At 35.6% G+C, this 13166-nt stretch overlaps 2 protein-coding genes and 1 pseudogene across 2 annotated transcripts in view; 2 read left to right on the plus strand and 1 right to left on the minus strand.

Moving 5' to 3' along the window:
* Window positions 1–2567: 2567 nt before the first annotated feature.
* On the minus strand, window positions 2568–4922 carry LOC143614438 (alkane hydroxylase MAH1-like). Its single transcript, XM_077087877.1, has 2 exons — window positions 4149–4922; window positions 2568–3470 (listed from the first exon to the last, which is right to left on the minus strand). Exons 1-2 carry the CDS (start codon window positions 4920–4922, stop codon window positions 2736–2738), a joined length of 1509 nt encoding a protein of 502 aa, XP_076943992.1. The 3' UTR covers window positions 2568–2735.
* A 4366-nt stretch (window positions 4923–9288) lies between these two features.
* On the plus strand, window positions 9289–11998 carry LOC143614447 (protein WHAT'S THIS FACTOR 9, mitochondrial-like; annotated as a pseudogene).
* The window catches only part of LOC143614454 (uncharacterized protein At4g14342-like), a 65426-nt gene continuing 61638 nt past the window's right edge, over window positions 9379–13166 (plus strand). Inside the window, exon 1 of the mRNA XM_077087901.1 lies at window positions 9379–9408. Coding sequence (XP_076944016.1) covers window positions 9403–9408 — 6 coding nt within the window. The 5' untranslated portion in view covers window positions 9379–9402. The remainder of the gene's footprint in view (window positions 9409–13166) is intronic.

Consider the following 13166-nt stretch of genomic DNA (forward strand, 5'->3'; position numbering starts at 1 on the left):
TCACAAATGTCATACACAAGTCTTCGAATTTCTCATATGGGACCCACCTACCCTCGATTGCAATTAAAGAGTTTTAATTGAGGATATGACAATATGTGGTATTTATTCAGCTTAAATTACTTTACCTTTTGTCATTGGCCTAAGAATTTGACAACCAACAAATGCTTTCATAACCAGATTAGATAGTGAATCGGTTCACTTGTTCAACCGGTCGGACCTGCCGAACAATTTTTGCCTAAAAAATGACGGTTAGGGCTGAAAAAAGGTTTTTTTTTTTTTTAAAAAAAAACTTTCAGTAAACTGGTTCAACCGTCTAGTTTCCAGTCGGACCGGACGGTTTTATGAGAACCAAGCAAACTTAATAGAACCAGACTGGTAAATGGACCGAAGTCGGACCGGTTCAACCAGCCAGTCCGGTCCGGTCTCAACAACATTGCAAGAATGAAAATACTCACTCTATATGCCCACCTTGTCATTGCTTAAACCAAACCGCGTTGTTGGTAAGGGTTGGGGTTCTTCGAATTAGTGGTTACCCTGACTTTTCAAAATGTTAACATTAAATGTTACTTTGTAAACAAAAAATGAAATGAAATTTATATGAAATTTAAACTTGCCTCATGAATGTTTCCTTTAAATTTCGCAAGAGCATATGGGCTTCGCGCACGACGTGTATAATTTACAGATTCCACGAAATTCATGTAGCTAGTAGCTCAGTTGGGGATAAATAGTCGTATCGCAATCCTTACCAAATCAGATATCAATATATAATGAGCGCCGTAGTGGTTAATCGGGTTCTCCCTTCAAAAACCCAAAGTGTTTGTGGATTTCTGGTGGCAGCTGCAAGACGACCAATTAAGTCACTTATTCGCATTTCCGGTGAGCGCGGTGTAATGAAACCGAGATCCGTTTTGGCTAATCCGCCTTTGGTCAAAGTCGAACTCAGCATAGTCGAGGAACTACCTGCTGAAACCAAAACTGAGAGGGTGAATGTTCCAGCAAGATGGCCAATCTCGTCTCTTAAACGCAGGCTGAAGGATATTTTCCGGCTAAGAACATTGGTGGAAGAAGATGTAACATTTCCGAGATCTGTTAATTTGCCTAATCCAGAGATCGCATTGAACGTAGTTGAGGAACTACCTTCAGAGACCAGTGGTTACAGATTTCCACTCATAGCAGCAAGACGGGCAGTTGCGTCTCTTAAACGGGGGCAGACTCACTATTTCCCGCGAGGAGAAGAAGGCGTAGTGATGCTGGAATCCGTTTTGGCTGATCCCTTGGTCGCACTTAACATTGTTGAGGAACCACCTGTTGAAACCAATAATGAGACGGCCGGTGCATACAAATCTCTACTTATAGCAGCAAGACGGGCAATTGCCATGCGCACTCACTATTTCCAGCCAGGAACGTCGTGTGAAGGAGTGATGATGCCCGGTTCCGTTTTGACTAATCAGATGGACTTGAACATCGTTCAAGAGGAACTACCTACAAAATCCAATAATGAGAGAGCCAGTGCATCAAGATGGGCAATTGTGTGTCTTAAACGCATGTGGACAAACTATTTCCGGCCAATGACATTGGGGGAAGAACATGTAACGATGCCAGGATCCGTGTTGGCCAATCCGATGATTGAACTCGAAATCATTCATGAGGAAGAAACCAATAATGAGACGTTCTCTATTACCAATGTTTACCGATTTGTGGTGCGGGCAGTAAGACGATCAATTGAGTCACTTTCTGGCCTGTGGACTCGCTGTTTCCCCAGAGGAACCTTGGGGGAAGAAAGTGTGATGAAGCCGGGATCCGCTTATAAGTTTGTTATTATTGGCCTAGTCAGTTTCACAGCAATCAAATCTCAGGGTGAAACTGGATTTCCTTTTAAAACGCACCCTCGGACCATTATGGTCGCGATTACCAGTCTGATCGTACTTGGCTTGGCTTCCAAAGCTGAGCATGCCATTAAACATAATTCTGTTTATGCCTTGACTGCTCGGCTGGTAAGGAATCTGTCCGCGTACACTTTGGTGGGATCATTAGCCTCTTTGTTCTATCTTTAGTATTTATGACTTTTGGTTAAATTTCAACAGATTAGATGTATAGCATTTCTTATAGAATAATTATAGGCTGTCTTATGAGGTAATACCATTTTGCTAATTTGGCATCTTAGTACTCCTGTTCACCCACGGTGGCAAGTATATTACTTGTCTGATAACTATAAACTTTTGTAATGTCAGTTACATTTCATATGGGACATTGATGACGGAGCACACTGGCAAATGCCTTGATAAAAGATTGTTTTGTATCTCTATACCACATGAATATGCCCATCTACTCTTATGTGTTCCTTTATGACATACAAGACTGATATCATGAATATGCACAATCACCAGATTTTACAAAATCAATCACTTTTTTGTACTAGGATTACAGTCCAGCTCCACTCAGTGGTGACTATGATTATTATAAATAATAATTAGTGGTCTAAAACACAGTAGCATCAAAAGTCTCATTTTAGTTCAAAATTGAATAAATCCACTTTGAGCACTTACCATGCATGATCTTAATTGGTTGTAGAAAGGAGGTTAAGGCACTCTTTTTAATAGCCACTTAACACCAAACTTAAGGCCTTTAATTATTTGTTAAAACGTATGCATATTATTACACCATATTATGCCTCACCCCACACAGGAAACAAATATACGGTAACCAATATTTGACTACTTCTTCGTTTAAGATTATCAACCGCCTTCGTTGACAATCTTGATCGGAAAGAGCCTAACCTTCAAACCATATTTCATTTGCAGGATAATCGAATCACTCGGACAAACCAAATGACCCTCCACCAATTCCACATGATAATTACAAATAATCGCACTCGCAACCATTTTCATCTGAATAAACCCCATTTCTTTACCCAAACATGTCCGAGGGCCTGCATGAAACGCAGGGAACTTGTAAGACGGCTCATGCTTAATCCCATTCCCGTCTTTCGAAATCCATCTTTCTGGCTTAAACTCCATGCAATCACCCCCCCATAACCCTTCCATTCTTCCCATCGAGTAAAAAGACAGAATTATCCTTGACTCTTTATCAACAGCATGACCGGTTGGTAGGATATCCGCCTTCAATGGAGCTTTGTGCTCCAAAGCAACAGGAGGATATAGCCTTAATGATTCACATATACCTCCATGAAGATAAACGAGTCCCTCCAACTGCTTTATAGTTAAAGGTTTCCATTTCCCGCCACCTGTTTTGTTCTCGATCTCTTTTCGGATCATCTTCTCTACTCTCGGGTTTTGAGCGAGGAGATAGAAGAACCAAGAAAGGGATGTGCTTGTTGTGTCTCTACCAGCAATCATCAGGTTTAGTATGGTGTCTTTTAGGAACTTTTTTGAGTCACATGTAATCCCACTCTGTCCGCTAAAGCTGCTCATTAAGGACGTTAACAAGCCTGTAGACTCTTCGTGTTCCTTCTACGCTATGACAAGATAATTCGGATGCCGTGAACATACAAATAAAACGTGTATAAGTGATTAGTTCTGTGTTTAAAGGTGAAGTGTAATGAATTGATTTACACCGTAGTTTTTATTAGCTTCTTTTTATATATATATAGATGTTTACTTTCATACACCAGGTTTAAACAAATTTGTATAGGGATTAAATTTAGTCATCTGTGAACTACTCAGCATAGCTCGCTAAAAGTTCCGATCAAACCTATTAATTAATTTTAAACAAGCCCTAGTCTAGAGATCGAACTCGTTTAATAAACAAACTAAAGAGTTAAGCCCAAATTTAAGTAGGCAAGCTTTTTATTTATATAATTACAATACCTTTTGTTTAGTATGAAGAATAGATATCTCGAAATGAGTGGAGTTTAAACTTAATTTTATAAAGTTAAACGAGCAAAACTCGGACTTTAGATGTGCTAAACTAAGTAAATTTCTATACTCAATTAAACTCTTATAGCAAAGTACAAACAGATTGGAAAAAGACATACTACTAAAAAATAAAAACGTTAGTCCATGTTTTCAGTTATCCACTTTTAGCTGGTATATCCTTGTTTTTAGGTGTCACAACACACACCACAAAATTGATACGAAGTTCGTTAACTTTCTCTACAAAGTGATTTAAATAATAAAACAACGTTTTACCTCTTTTTGTGACAAGCGCTTATATATAAACTCATCAAAAGCTTTCCAAGCTTCACTCAGCTTCTTCTCCTTCCCTAATCCAAATCTCCTTTGCAACTTCCAAACCGTTTCCGGTATATAATGCCTCCACAAAAGAGCTTCTTCAGCGTCCGTAAACGCCTTCTCGCACGGAATGACCGGTAAATTAACCGACAAGCTTTCAGGATCATAATCCAAAAGCAACAAGCATATAGCATCAAAAGTAAACCTTTGAAATATATCTTGTAAATCCATCTCCCCGTAATGCTCGATAACCGGGATAAGCCCTTTCTCAATTTTGTTCATGATCGTTGTTTCGAGTAACATATGGAAATTCGGGTGCTTAAACACGGACACATTCGTTGTCTTGCGATGGATTTCCCATAACTCGTGATCAGAGTTGAAGATTCCGTCTCCAAGGATATCGAATATTTTACGGAATTCGGGGCCTTTGGGATAATTAGAAAAGTTTTTACTCAAAATGTGGTGGATGTTTGAGGGGTCTGAGGTGAATAACATGTCTATATTGGCAAACTGAGGGCCTTTGAGTAGGAATGTACCGTTGCTACGTTTAAGGAAATCCGTAGCGAAGTTATGGATACGGTGGATGTTTAGGAGGGTGTCTGGTGTCATGCCGAGAAACGGCCAGTTAATCGGGAGGCTGCCTTTTCTCCGGTAAAGGAACGCGGCCGCACCGGAAATGAAGAAGAGGATGAAAGGGATAAGGATATAGGAGTAGTACCGGAGAGGAGCCATGTGTGTAGGGGAGTGGTGTGTGGTTTAGAGTTATAGACAATAATAACTCATGACATTAAATAAGATGTACCTATGACATGTGAGTTTGCTACGACTTTTATAGGAAAGAAGCTTGCATTGTGGGGACTGGGACCAGTGTGGCAATGAAGATGTGAGTTTAGGTTTTAGTTTCAAGCTAGTGAGGTTACATCATATTATATAGCAATGTTATTAAACCTGGACCGGACTGGTTGGTTTGGGCTGTTATGAAACAAAACAGATTGAACCGTTTGAACTAGATATGGATTTGTCTTAAATATGTAATTCTACTTACCAGAGGAGATTATAAGGTGATTATTATTTTCATGCTGGGGCGATGTGGAATACTAGCTAATACAAGCTTGCTTGAAAAATAATAGTACTTTTGTTACCCTAGGTTTCCAAGTTATTGTACATATCCAATGCTCAACATTGGCTTTTGTTTAATTTTTGTGGGTCATGATAAAATATCCTCTCTTTCTTTTAAGCTATATACAAAGTCATGGATTTATTTGTTACTTAGATTTGTATAATCATATATGTGTATGTTAAAGATCCGTAATAGCAAATAAGTTTTACACTTTTACTGTTTACATACCACTTATAAATTTTTACTTTTAGAAAATAATTATGATGTCATCCGGTTCTCATCTGGTCCAACTTGTGAGCGGGTAAGACGTTGGTTCAATATCCAATCCGGTTACCAAAACATTGATATTTGCACCGGTAAGAGTCCACAAACCACGTCCCTAATGGTATCTCCTAGCCACGCCACCACTCTTCCGGCTCACCCCTCCCTTCCTCTTCCCTCACAAACCATCTGCATCAGTCGTGAAGGCAAGCCGCACTCCAACTTCCCTTCCCAATTCTGACATCATAGCTCGTGGGGCGGTCTTTTTTTATGGGAAAAGGGTGCCACGTCACCTTCCCGTTCTCCTCACCCACCTCTAGTATGGTTTAATTTTACATAAAAATAATCATTTACAACTTAGGGGGTGTTTTAATACTATGTTCCTTAGATTGTTTGGTTAGTTCAATTCATTCATCTTCTCTGTAAATTCGTCTTGTATCGAATCGTTTGATTAATACTGTCAGTTGAGTTCTTATCAATTGTTATTTCATATCAGTTCTTAATCCGCATCATTTACAAAGTTTGAGGAAATAAGTTGTCAATGATCCCTTGCCTTATGCCCTTATCCCATTTTGCTAGGTTGTACTTGATAGCATCTATGTATTATTTTCATTATGTTGTGTTACTAACTTTAAATTGCTTTGTTTAACTTTGATTGCTAAATTAAAAGATGAGGATAACTTAAAAACACAATAATATGATAAATGTAACATAAGGCTACGATAGACGTTTGGCCTTAAAAACCATATCACGTAAAATGTTGTTATCGTCTACCTTGAAAGTCCATAAATGTTGGCTTGTAAATACAGCAAACTTATTTTGTGATGGAAAATGTATGTTATATTTAATTGCTTGATAATTGTTGTATTCCAATACATTGTATCCTTGTTATGTGTCGTGTTCTCGTACAATTCAACATTGTGTCATGATGAAGGTCGTCTCCGAGAATTTAAATACCCCCATCGAGATGAAATGAAAAGGTTTGTAGGCCCTGGCTAGTAACGAAATATGTAAGTTAATTCTTTTAAACGGTGATTAACGTTATAACAATAAAGATAACAAAAATATACGTTAATATCAAATATCGTAATAGTTAACGGCTAACCAATAACTTGTGAAGTTCTCTTAGCATTATTGACAGCAACGAAGGAATGAGACAATGAGAACTTTCAATTGGCCGCTAATTTTTTGTTTTTTATTTGATTTTTATATTCTTTTAGTTTTTAATTTTGATTTGGGCCCAACAATTTAAACAATATTAAATGGATTATGGATAAAAAAAAGGTTTTGGCGCAATAGTTATAAGATGATTAAGGTCCAATCATATTTTATAAGGTTTATATTTTTAAATATATGTATAAAACATTTAGGCCCTCAAAAATTACGTGTCTTGGACGATGGTCCAGCTCACACAACCTCTAGCCGGCCATTTAACTAACTACAGTGTTAAAAGTATTATATCGAATAAAAGCTTATTTTATGTTATATAATGTTATTAAGTTTCTAACGTCAGCAAAACATTACTTTTTTCATTTTGTCAATATATATATATATATATATATATATGTAGGAGCGTAGGGCAAAGTTGATTTGCGAGTATGGTTTCACATATCAACTCTTCAAAACTTTTGTTGGGGCTAAAGAAGGTTATGTGAGTTAAATTATGCACACAACTATATTGTCTTGTACCGCCTAGCAATATGCATCGTGAATTACTAACATGTTCGTAGAGAACGTTATTTGAATCATCTAAATGAGTCGTTTATAGTTTGTTGATCTAAATTTAAAAATATTAACTTAATGTATTTAATCGTTTGGATTAAATCTTCAATTGTATATCATGATGGTTTTCGGTTTGTTATCAGATGTAAAAGCATTCATTTAAATCAGCTTTAAATAACAAGGACTTTTGTGACAAATGTAATGTAAATTATATAGGATTGAATTTTCATTTAGAAGTTAATGTAAATCAACAAAATGGGGCTAAACCCTAATGCTAAGGGTATTATTTAGTAGTGCTTACGAACCCCTCTATCCCTTCTTCATGTTGGCATTGTCTTGCTTTTTTTCTTTTAACAATCTTTGAAACTATTTCTAATATTCTAGTGAGTTTTTTTGACACGAAATGTCAATCAGATGTTCTATGTCAAACTCATTAAGAAATATTACGAAGGTGGAAACCTTCCACTATGACAGAATCTCATTAGATCGGGTTTTAAACCTGAGACTATAAAAATCTCAAACTAAAAATCATTCATGTGTTATTAGACTAGAAGACTAGTTACAACGCTTTCTCTTGCTAATTCCCCATGACCTTCTCTACTCTCTCCAAGACTGTGGGCCTTTCCTCTGTCCATGGACCACAACTACCATGTCTTCTCACCACATATGTTCTCTTTCTCTCCATGTGTGTGCAGAGACTGACAGCTTATCAAAACCCATAAATTAAAGATAATGTTGTTATCTTCATGTCAGAACCTAATTTGCAAGTTGGTTTTTCATATTAACCTATAATTCAATGGAAATTTTAAACTCATTTGGATAAATTATTTGAATTTTTATTTATTATGTTGTATTTAATTTTGTCAAGTGGAGTTACTTTACAAAGAGTTTTTATCATACAAAGCATATGAAGTCATTAAAACACAACACGTGTCCTTATATAAATAATTACACAATCACTTTTTATAATTATACATGTATATTATACACATAGTTTATTTGTTTTAAACTTTTATTTATGCATAACTAAGATATGGCTCTCTAAGATCCTACATATAATCACAATTACAACAAATTATAGAAGATAGATCAAGAGTAAAATACAAAGGTTATTCAACTAAATTCATTTCATTCACTCCTTTATGTTGTTGATAGACCATCACTAACAAATACTTCAATTACTCAAAGTACTTTTGTATTTGCGTCGACTACAATAAATTTGGCCAAACCACAACAATATACGAAAGATCGATGTGATTCAAGTGTTTAATTACGCTTTATGATAATGATACCATATCGAACAACATATAAAATATAAGTTTGATCAAACACACTTTGCACTTGGTCTTCATTTGCCTAACAGTGTGTATTTAATTGTTAAAAAGATAACTATTTGTTTCACACCAATGATCACTAGCCCAAGTTAGGGATGGGCTCGGGATGGTACCGGTACTGATTTCTAAAATTGAAAATATTTGGTACCGGTACCGGTACCGGCACTGAGATGTTTGGTTCGGTACCGGTATGAAAATATTGGTTGGGAGTTTATATGAAAAAGGTAAACATTGGTGCAGAAAACATAAAAATGAAACTTATGGCTATACTTCCATCAATCTAAAAACTTCCGATAATATTAATTTAATCCTTCTTCTCACCGGCTGATCATCTCATATCCCGGCGGCTATTACAGATCTGTTTGGCTGTTGCAGGTTTATTTATTTATGTTAATCTCTCTCTACCTATAATATTATTATTAATCTCTTTATTACTTCTGCAATTTCTCAATATCTTCGTCAATTTCGAATTTTATAACTTCTAAAAACCTGGAACATGAAGTAATAGAAGCAAATAACATATTCAATTTCATGTTTAGGTTTTCTCCATACTTAATTACTGAAACCCTAAATATAAAAATCGTGTTTTTAAACCCTGATTTGTAAAGAAACCCTAGAAATTGAGTATCAGTTTGCAATATGCTGTCCGATATTGACTACAAGTGAACAGCAGGCTATTTGTTGGATTTGATATTAATTCTAAAGATTTGTTACGAATTTGACTGCAGCTTCTGAGAGTCTGGTAATCTGAAGTTCTATTAACCGGTGGGATAATATGCAGGTAATTATGGTTATAACTTAATATTCATACTTGTTGTTTAGTTGAAACTATTATTATTGTAATTGGAATATAACTACAGGTTACATTACAGAAAGCCTTAACTAAGTTATAGTTGAACAAACTAATAAGTATATGTCACCAGTCAGTGTTGTATAACTCGAGTCGGCCGGTGGGGTACCAACTAGTGATTAATAGGGATTGGAAATTTTATATGTAATTTTTCAACTACTTGCAAAGATTTTGACCAGTTATGACAGATTTTGACCGATGTGGGCGGGATGTGGCGGGCTACCTATTTTTTTTTGTTGGCTCGTTTAGGTCAAATCGAATCCGTAGCGTACCAATTAATGATTAATCACCAGTTAATCGATGACTAATTGTGATTTTAACAACATTGTCACCAGTTAATGGTTCTCAGGTTATGCTTTCTTTAATCTGCCACGAGTTTATTGTGTTCTTGAAAAGTTGAAATTTTGCTTTCTTTAATCTGCCACGGGGTTATTGTGTTCTTGAAAAGTTGAAATTTTGCTTCTTTAATCTGCCACGAGGTTATGTTTAATGATTCTCAGTCTGTTGCTCTATTTGCTTTTATCTTCACTTTTCTGCAAACTTGTGATAAAAAAGACTAGCAGCAACAACATTAACATTGCAGATAAATTAAGAAACTTGTGATATTTTTTTTAATTTTAAAACTACTTATAAGAAGTCATCATTCCACAAACTACATAAGTTTTAAACTTTTTTCAGTTGTGAGAATTATTTTGAGTTTTTGCTCTAAATCTTTTTGTTTGGGGACCCTTATATTGTGCCTGACTGATACAACGTAATATTTGTCTGTCTTTCCTTTTATTTTGATAATTTCTTAAAATATTTTAATCAAAATAATGTTTTTATTGCATTATTCGCAGGCTAGTGACAGGTTTAATATCAACTCTCAACTTGAGCATTTGCAAGCTAAGTGTAGGAACAGGATATGCAGACATGAGCAGATTGTAAGTTTTTGTCTTTTGTTTAAATGTTTTACTTTTTCGACATTTAGAAATAGCAATTTTCATTTTGAAAGTAAACCCCGTTTATTTTCTTACATATAATTGCTAGTTTTTTTGAATCTTTATTACCAACTATTACATACTATTTGAATTTTAAAGTAATTTCTAAGTATCAATTACAGGAAATGGTTCTACTTAGTTTAGCAACCTGCAAATGCAAGCAAAGGAGATAAACATTGCTCTAGTTTCAACATTGAATTGCATGATTTTAGAAGATGTACCGTTTGATTTTGGGCTGTCGATTTTCCAACCACCACCATCGCGAATCATGGTTTAGACATATCCAAAGATACAGTTTAGTTAATGTAACACTAAAATGGGTAAAGGATAGAGTGCTAGATGGAGTTGTGACAGGCGAAAGAGAGCTCAAAGCCGCCTGGATTATCATGTCGATCATAGCAGCCAACCCTGACGGTTGCCTCCCAATCTACCGCCTCGCTGGCCGTCAGAGAGGCCAATTGGGTCTCCCCCATGACCTTAAAGTTTCAACCTTTATAAGAAAATACCCAAATATATTTGACGAGTTTCATGTTCCCGATAGTGGTGGCACTCTTGTCCCATGGTTTAGACTAACCCCGGGTGCTATAACGCTAAATCAAGAATATATTCAAGTTTTTCAAGAAAATCGTAAAGATTTTCTTGATAGGGTTTGCAAGCTTCTTATGCTTACTAAAGACATGATTCTTGCGATACAAACCATAGATCAGTTAAAATGGGATTTAGGCTTGCCTCATGATTATGTTGATTCGTTTATCTCAAATTACAAAGACGTTTTCTCGTTAACTCGTCTGTCTGACGACCGTGCTGGTTTAAAGCTTCTATCTTGGCATAAAGAGCTTGCGGTCTCTCAACTTGAAACCGATACAATTTCACAACAAATGGAAAAGGATGTCATAACGGATCGATTAAGTTTTCGTGTTGGATTTCCAAGGGGATATGGGTTAAAAAGGAAATCTCTCGAGTGGTTAAAAGAGTGGCAAACACTCCGTATACTTTACCGTACACGGATTCAAGTCATTTGGATTCACGAACCGATATTTCTGAAAAACGAATCGTGGGCGTGTTTCATGAGCTTTTGCATCTTACTATTCAAAAGAAAACCGAGCGACAAAAATGTTAGTAATTTTAGAAAATCTTTAAATCTTCCTCAAATGTTCACTAAGGTGTTTGAGCGACATCCGGGTATTTTCTATATTTCCAAAAAGAACAACACCCAAATGGTTGTTCTTCGTGAATTCTATGACCGTGATCGTCTTGTTCACAAACACCCGGTTTGTGAAATTAGGAGTAAGTTTGCATGCTTGATGAAAGAAGGGTTTTTGGGTAGAAGTCGATGGTTGTATAAGAAACGCACTGACACAAATTCAGGTGAAAATGATGAATTATGTCATGTTTATGAGGTTGAATTATGTCATGTTTATGAGGTTGAATCATGTGAAAATGAAGTTGAATCCGAAGAGGAATATGATGGTTATATTTTTTCAGAATATGAATCTGATGAAACTAATGAAACCGCCCGGCTTTTCAAATTGTGTGAATAGTGTGCTTGCTGATGTTGTAACTTATGTTGAAGTGGTGAGTGATCATATGATGCATAATGGTTGATCTTTGCATGCAACTATTAGGTGCTTAGAGATTGTATTAGATTGAAATCTATGAATCATCATTACATGTGTCATGCTAGAATTGCATTTCATTCCATTATCTTGTATTCCCCCTCATAACTCATATTAACTTATATTAGTGCCACGGATTAATATTGCTTTTACAATTACTGAATTACCCCATGATCAAGAAAAGATATTGAAATTGGTTAATTATCATTATGTTTATTTATGGTATATTGGTTTCTATTAATCCCAACTATTGCCTTTTGGTCACCGATAGTCTCAACTAACGAATTGGCTGTTGACGGTCCCAACTTTTAACGTATTTGTTCTTAACGGTCCGCGACTAACATAATCCTAACGCCATTAGTTACAGGCCGTCGGAAAAGTCACATTTTTTGCTGGAAAGAATTATTAGTCATGATTTTGGTTTATATATAACTAGAAAAGTGCTTGCCGCGGGTTCACACAAGTTATCCTCTCATATTGGTTTGTAGTGTTTGATGTGGCGTGTAATGAATAATGAGTGTGAGCGGCACTTGCTATAGCAAAACTTATATTCTATGTAAATTACGATACACAAAATATAAGATTATCATAAAAAAATAAATTAAACGAAATTACGTATTTTAAGTTAACGAACTTGATTGAACCGGTTCATTAGAAGCTTCGCCCTTTATAAAATTAGACACCACAGTTTGGAAAATGATCACTTTCTTATTACCTTAATGTTTCTTCACGAAATAAACATTAAATGGTTAAATCAAAATACAATACAAACATGACACAATTTGTAATGAGTGAACACAGTTTCTTTCTTTTTTTTTTTTTTTTGTTTAACAAAATTTAGAAAAAGATTAAAGAGAATGAAGAAAAGTAGTAACATTTCTTGTAATTTTAAAAATTAGCCACATTTTCAAGCTTGGTTTTATAAAAATCCAATGAAACTTGGTGATATTGGGCAAAACTTGAGATGTTATGAACTTAAATGTTTACAACTACAAACCGATCTAACGGTTCAAAGATCTGGATTGTTGGATATGGTGATTACTCAACTGAGCCTAAATAAATTGGACATGTTTATAATATTTCGACACAAAGT

The sequence above is a fragment of the Bidens hawaiensis genome, unplaced genomic scaffold (assembly GCF_021521415.1).
Source record: "Bidens hawaiensis isolate Kalapana, Puna unplaced genomic scaffold, B.hawaiensis_p1.1 tig00002273_1, whole genome shotgun sequence".
NCBI classification, from domain to species: domain Eukaryota; kingdom Viridiplantae; phylum Streptophyta; class Magnoliopsida; order Asterales; family Asteraceae; genus Bidens; species Bidens hawaiensis.

What these genes read in the sequence shown, in the direction of transcription:
- LOC143614438 (XM_077087877.1), bottom strand. Translation starts at nt 4,922, where the DNA reads ATGGCTCCTCTCCGGTACTACTCCTATATCCTTATCCCTTTCATCCTC. An exon ending in AGCGCTTGTCACAAAAAGAG is followed by an intron (nt 3,471 to 4,148) that starts GTAAAACGTTGT and finishes GTCATAGCGTAG; the next exon opens with AAGGAACACGAAGAGTCTAC.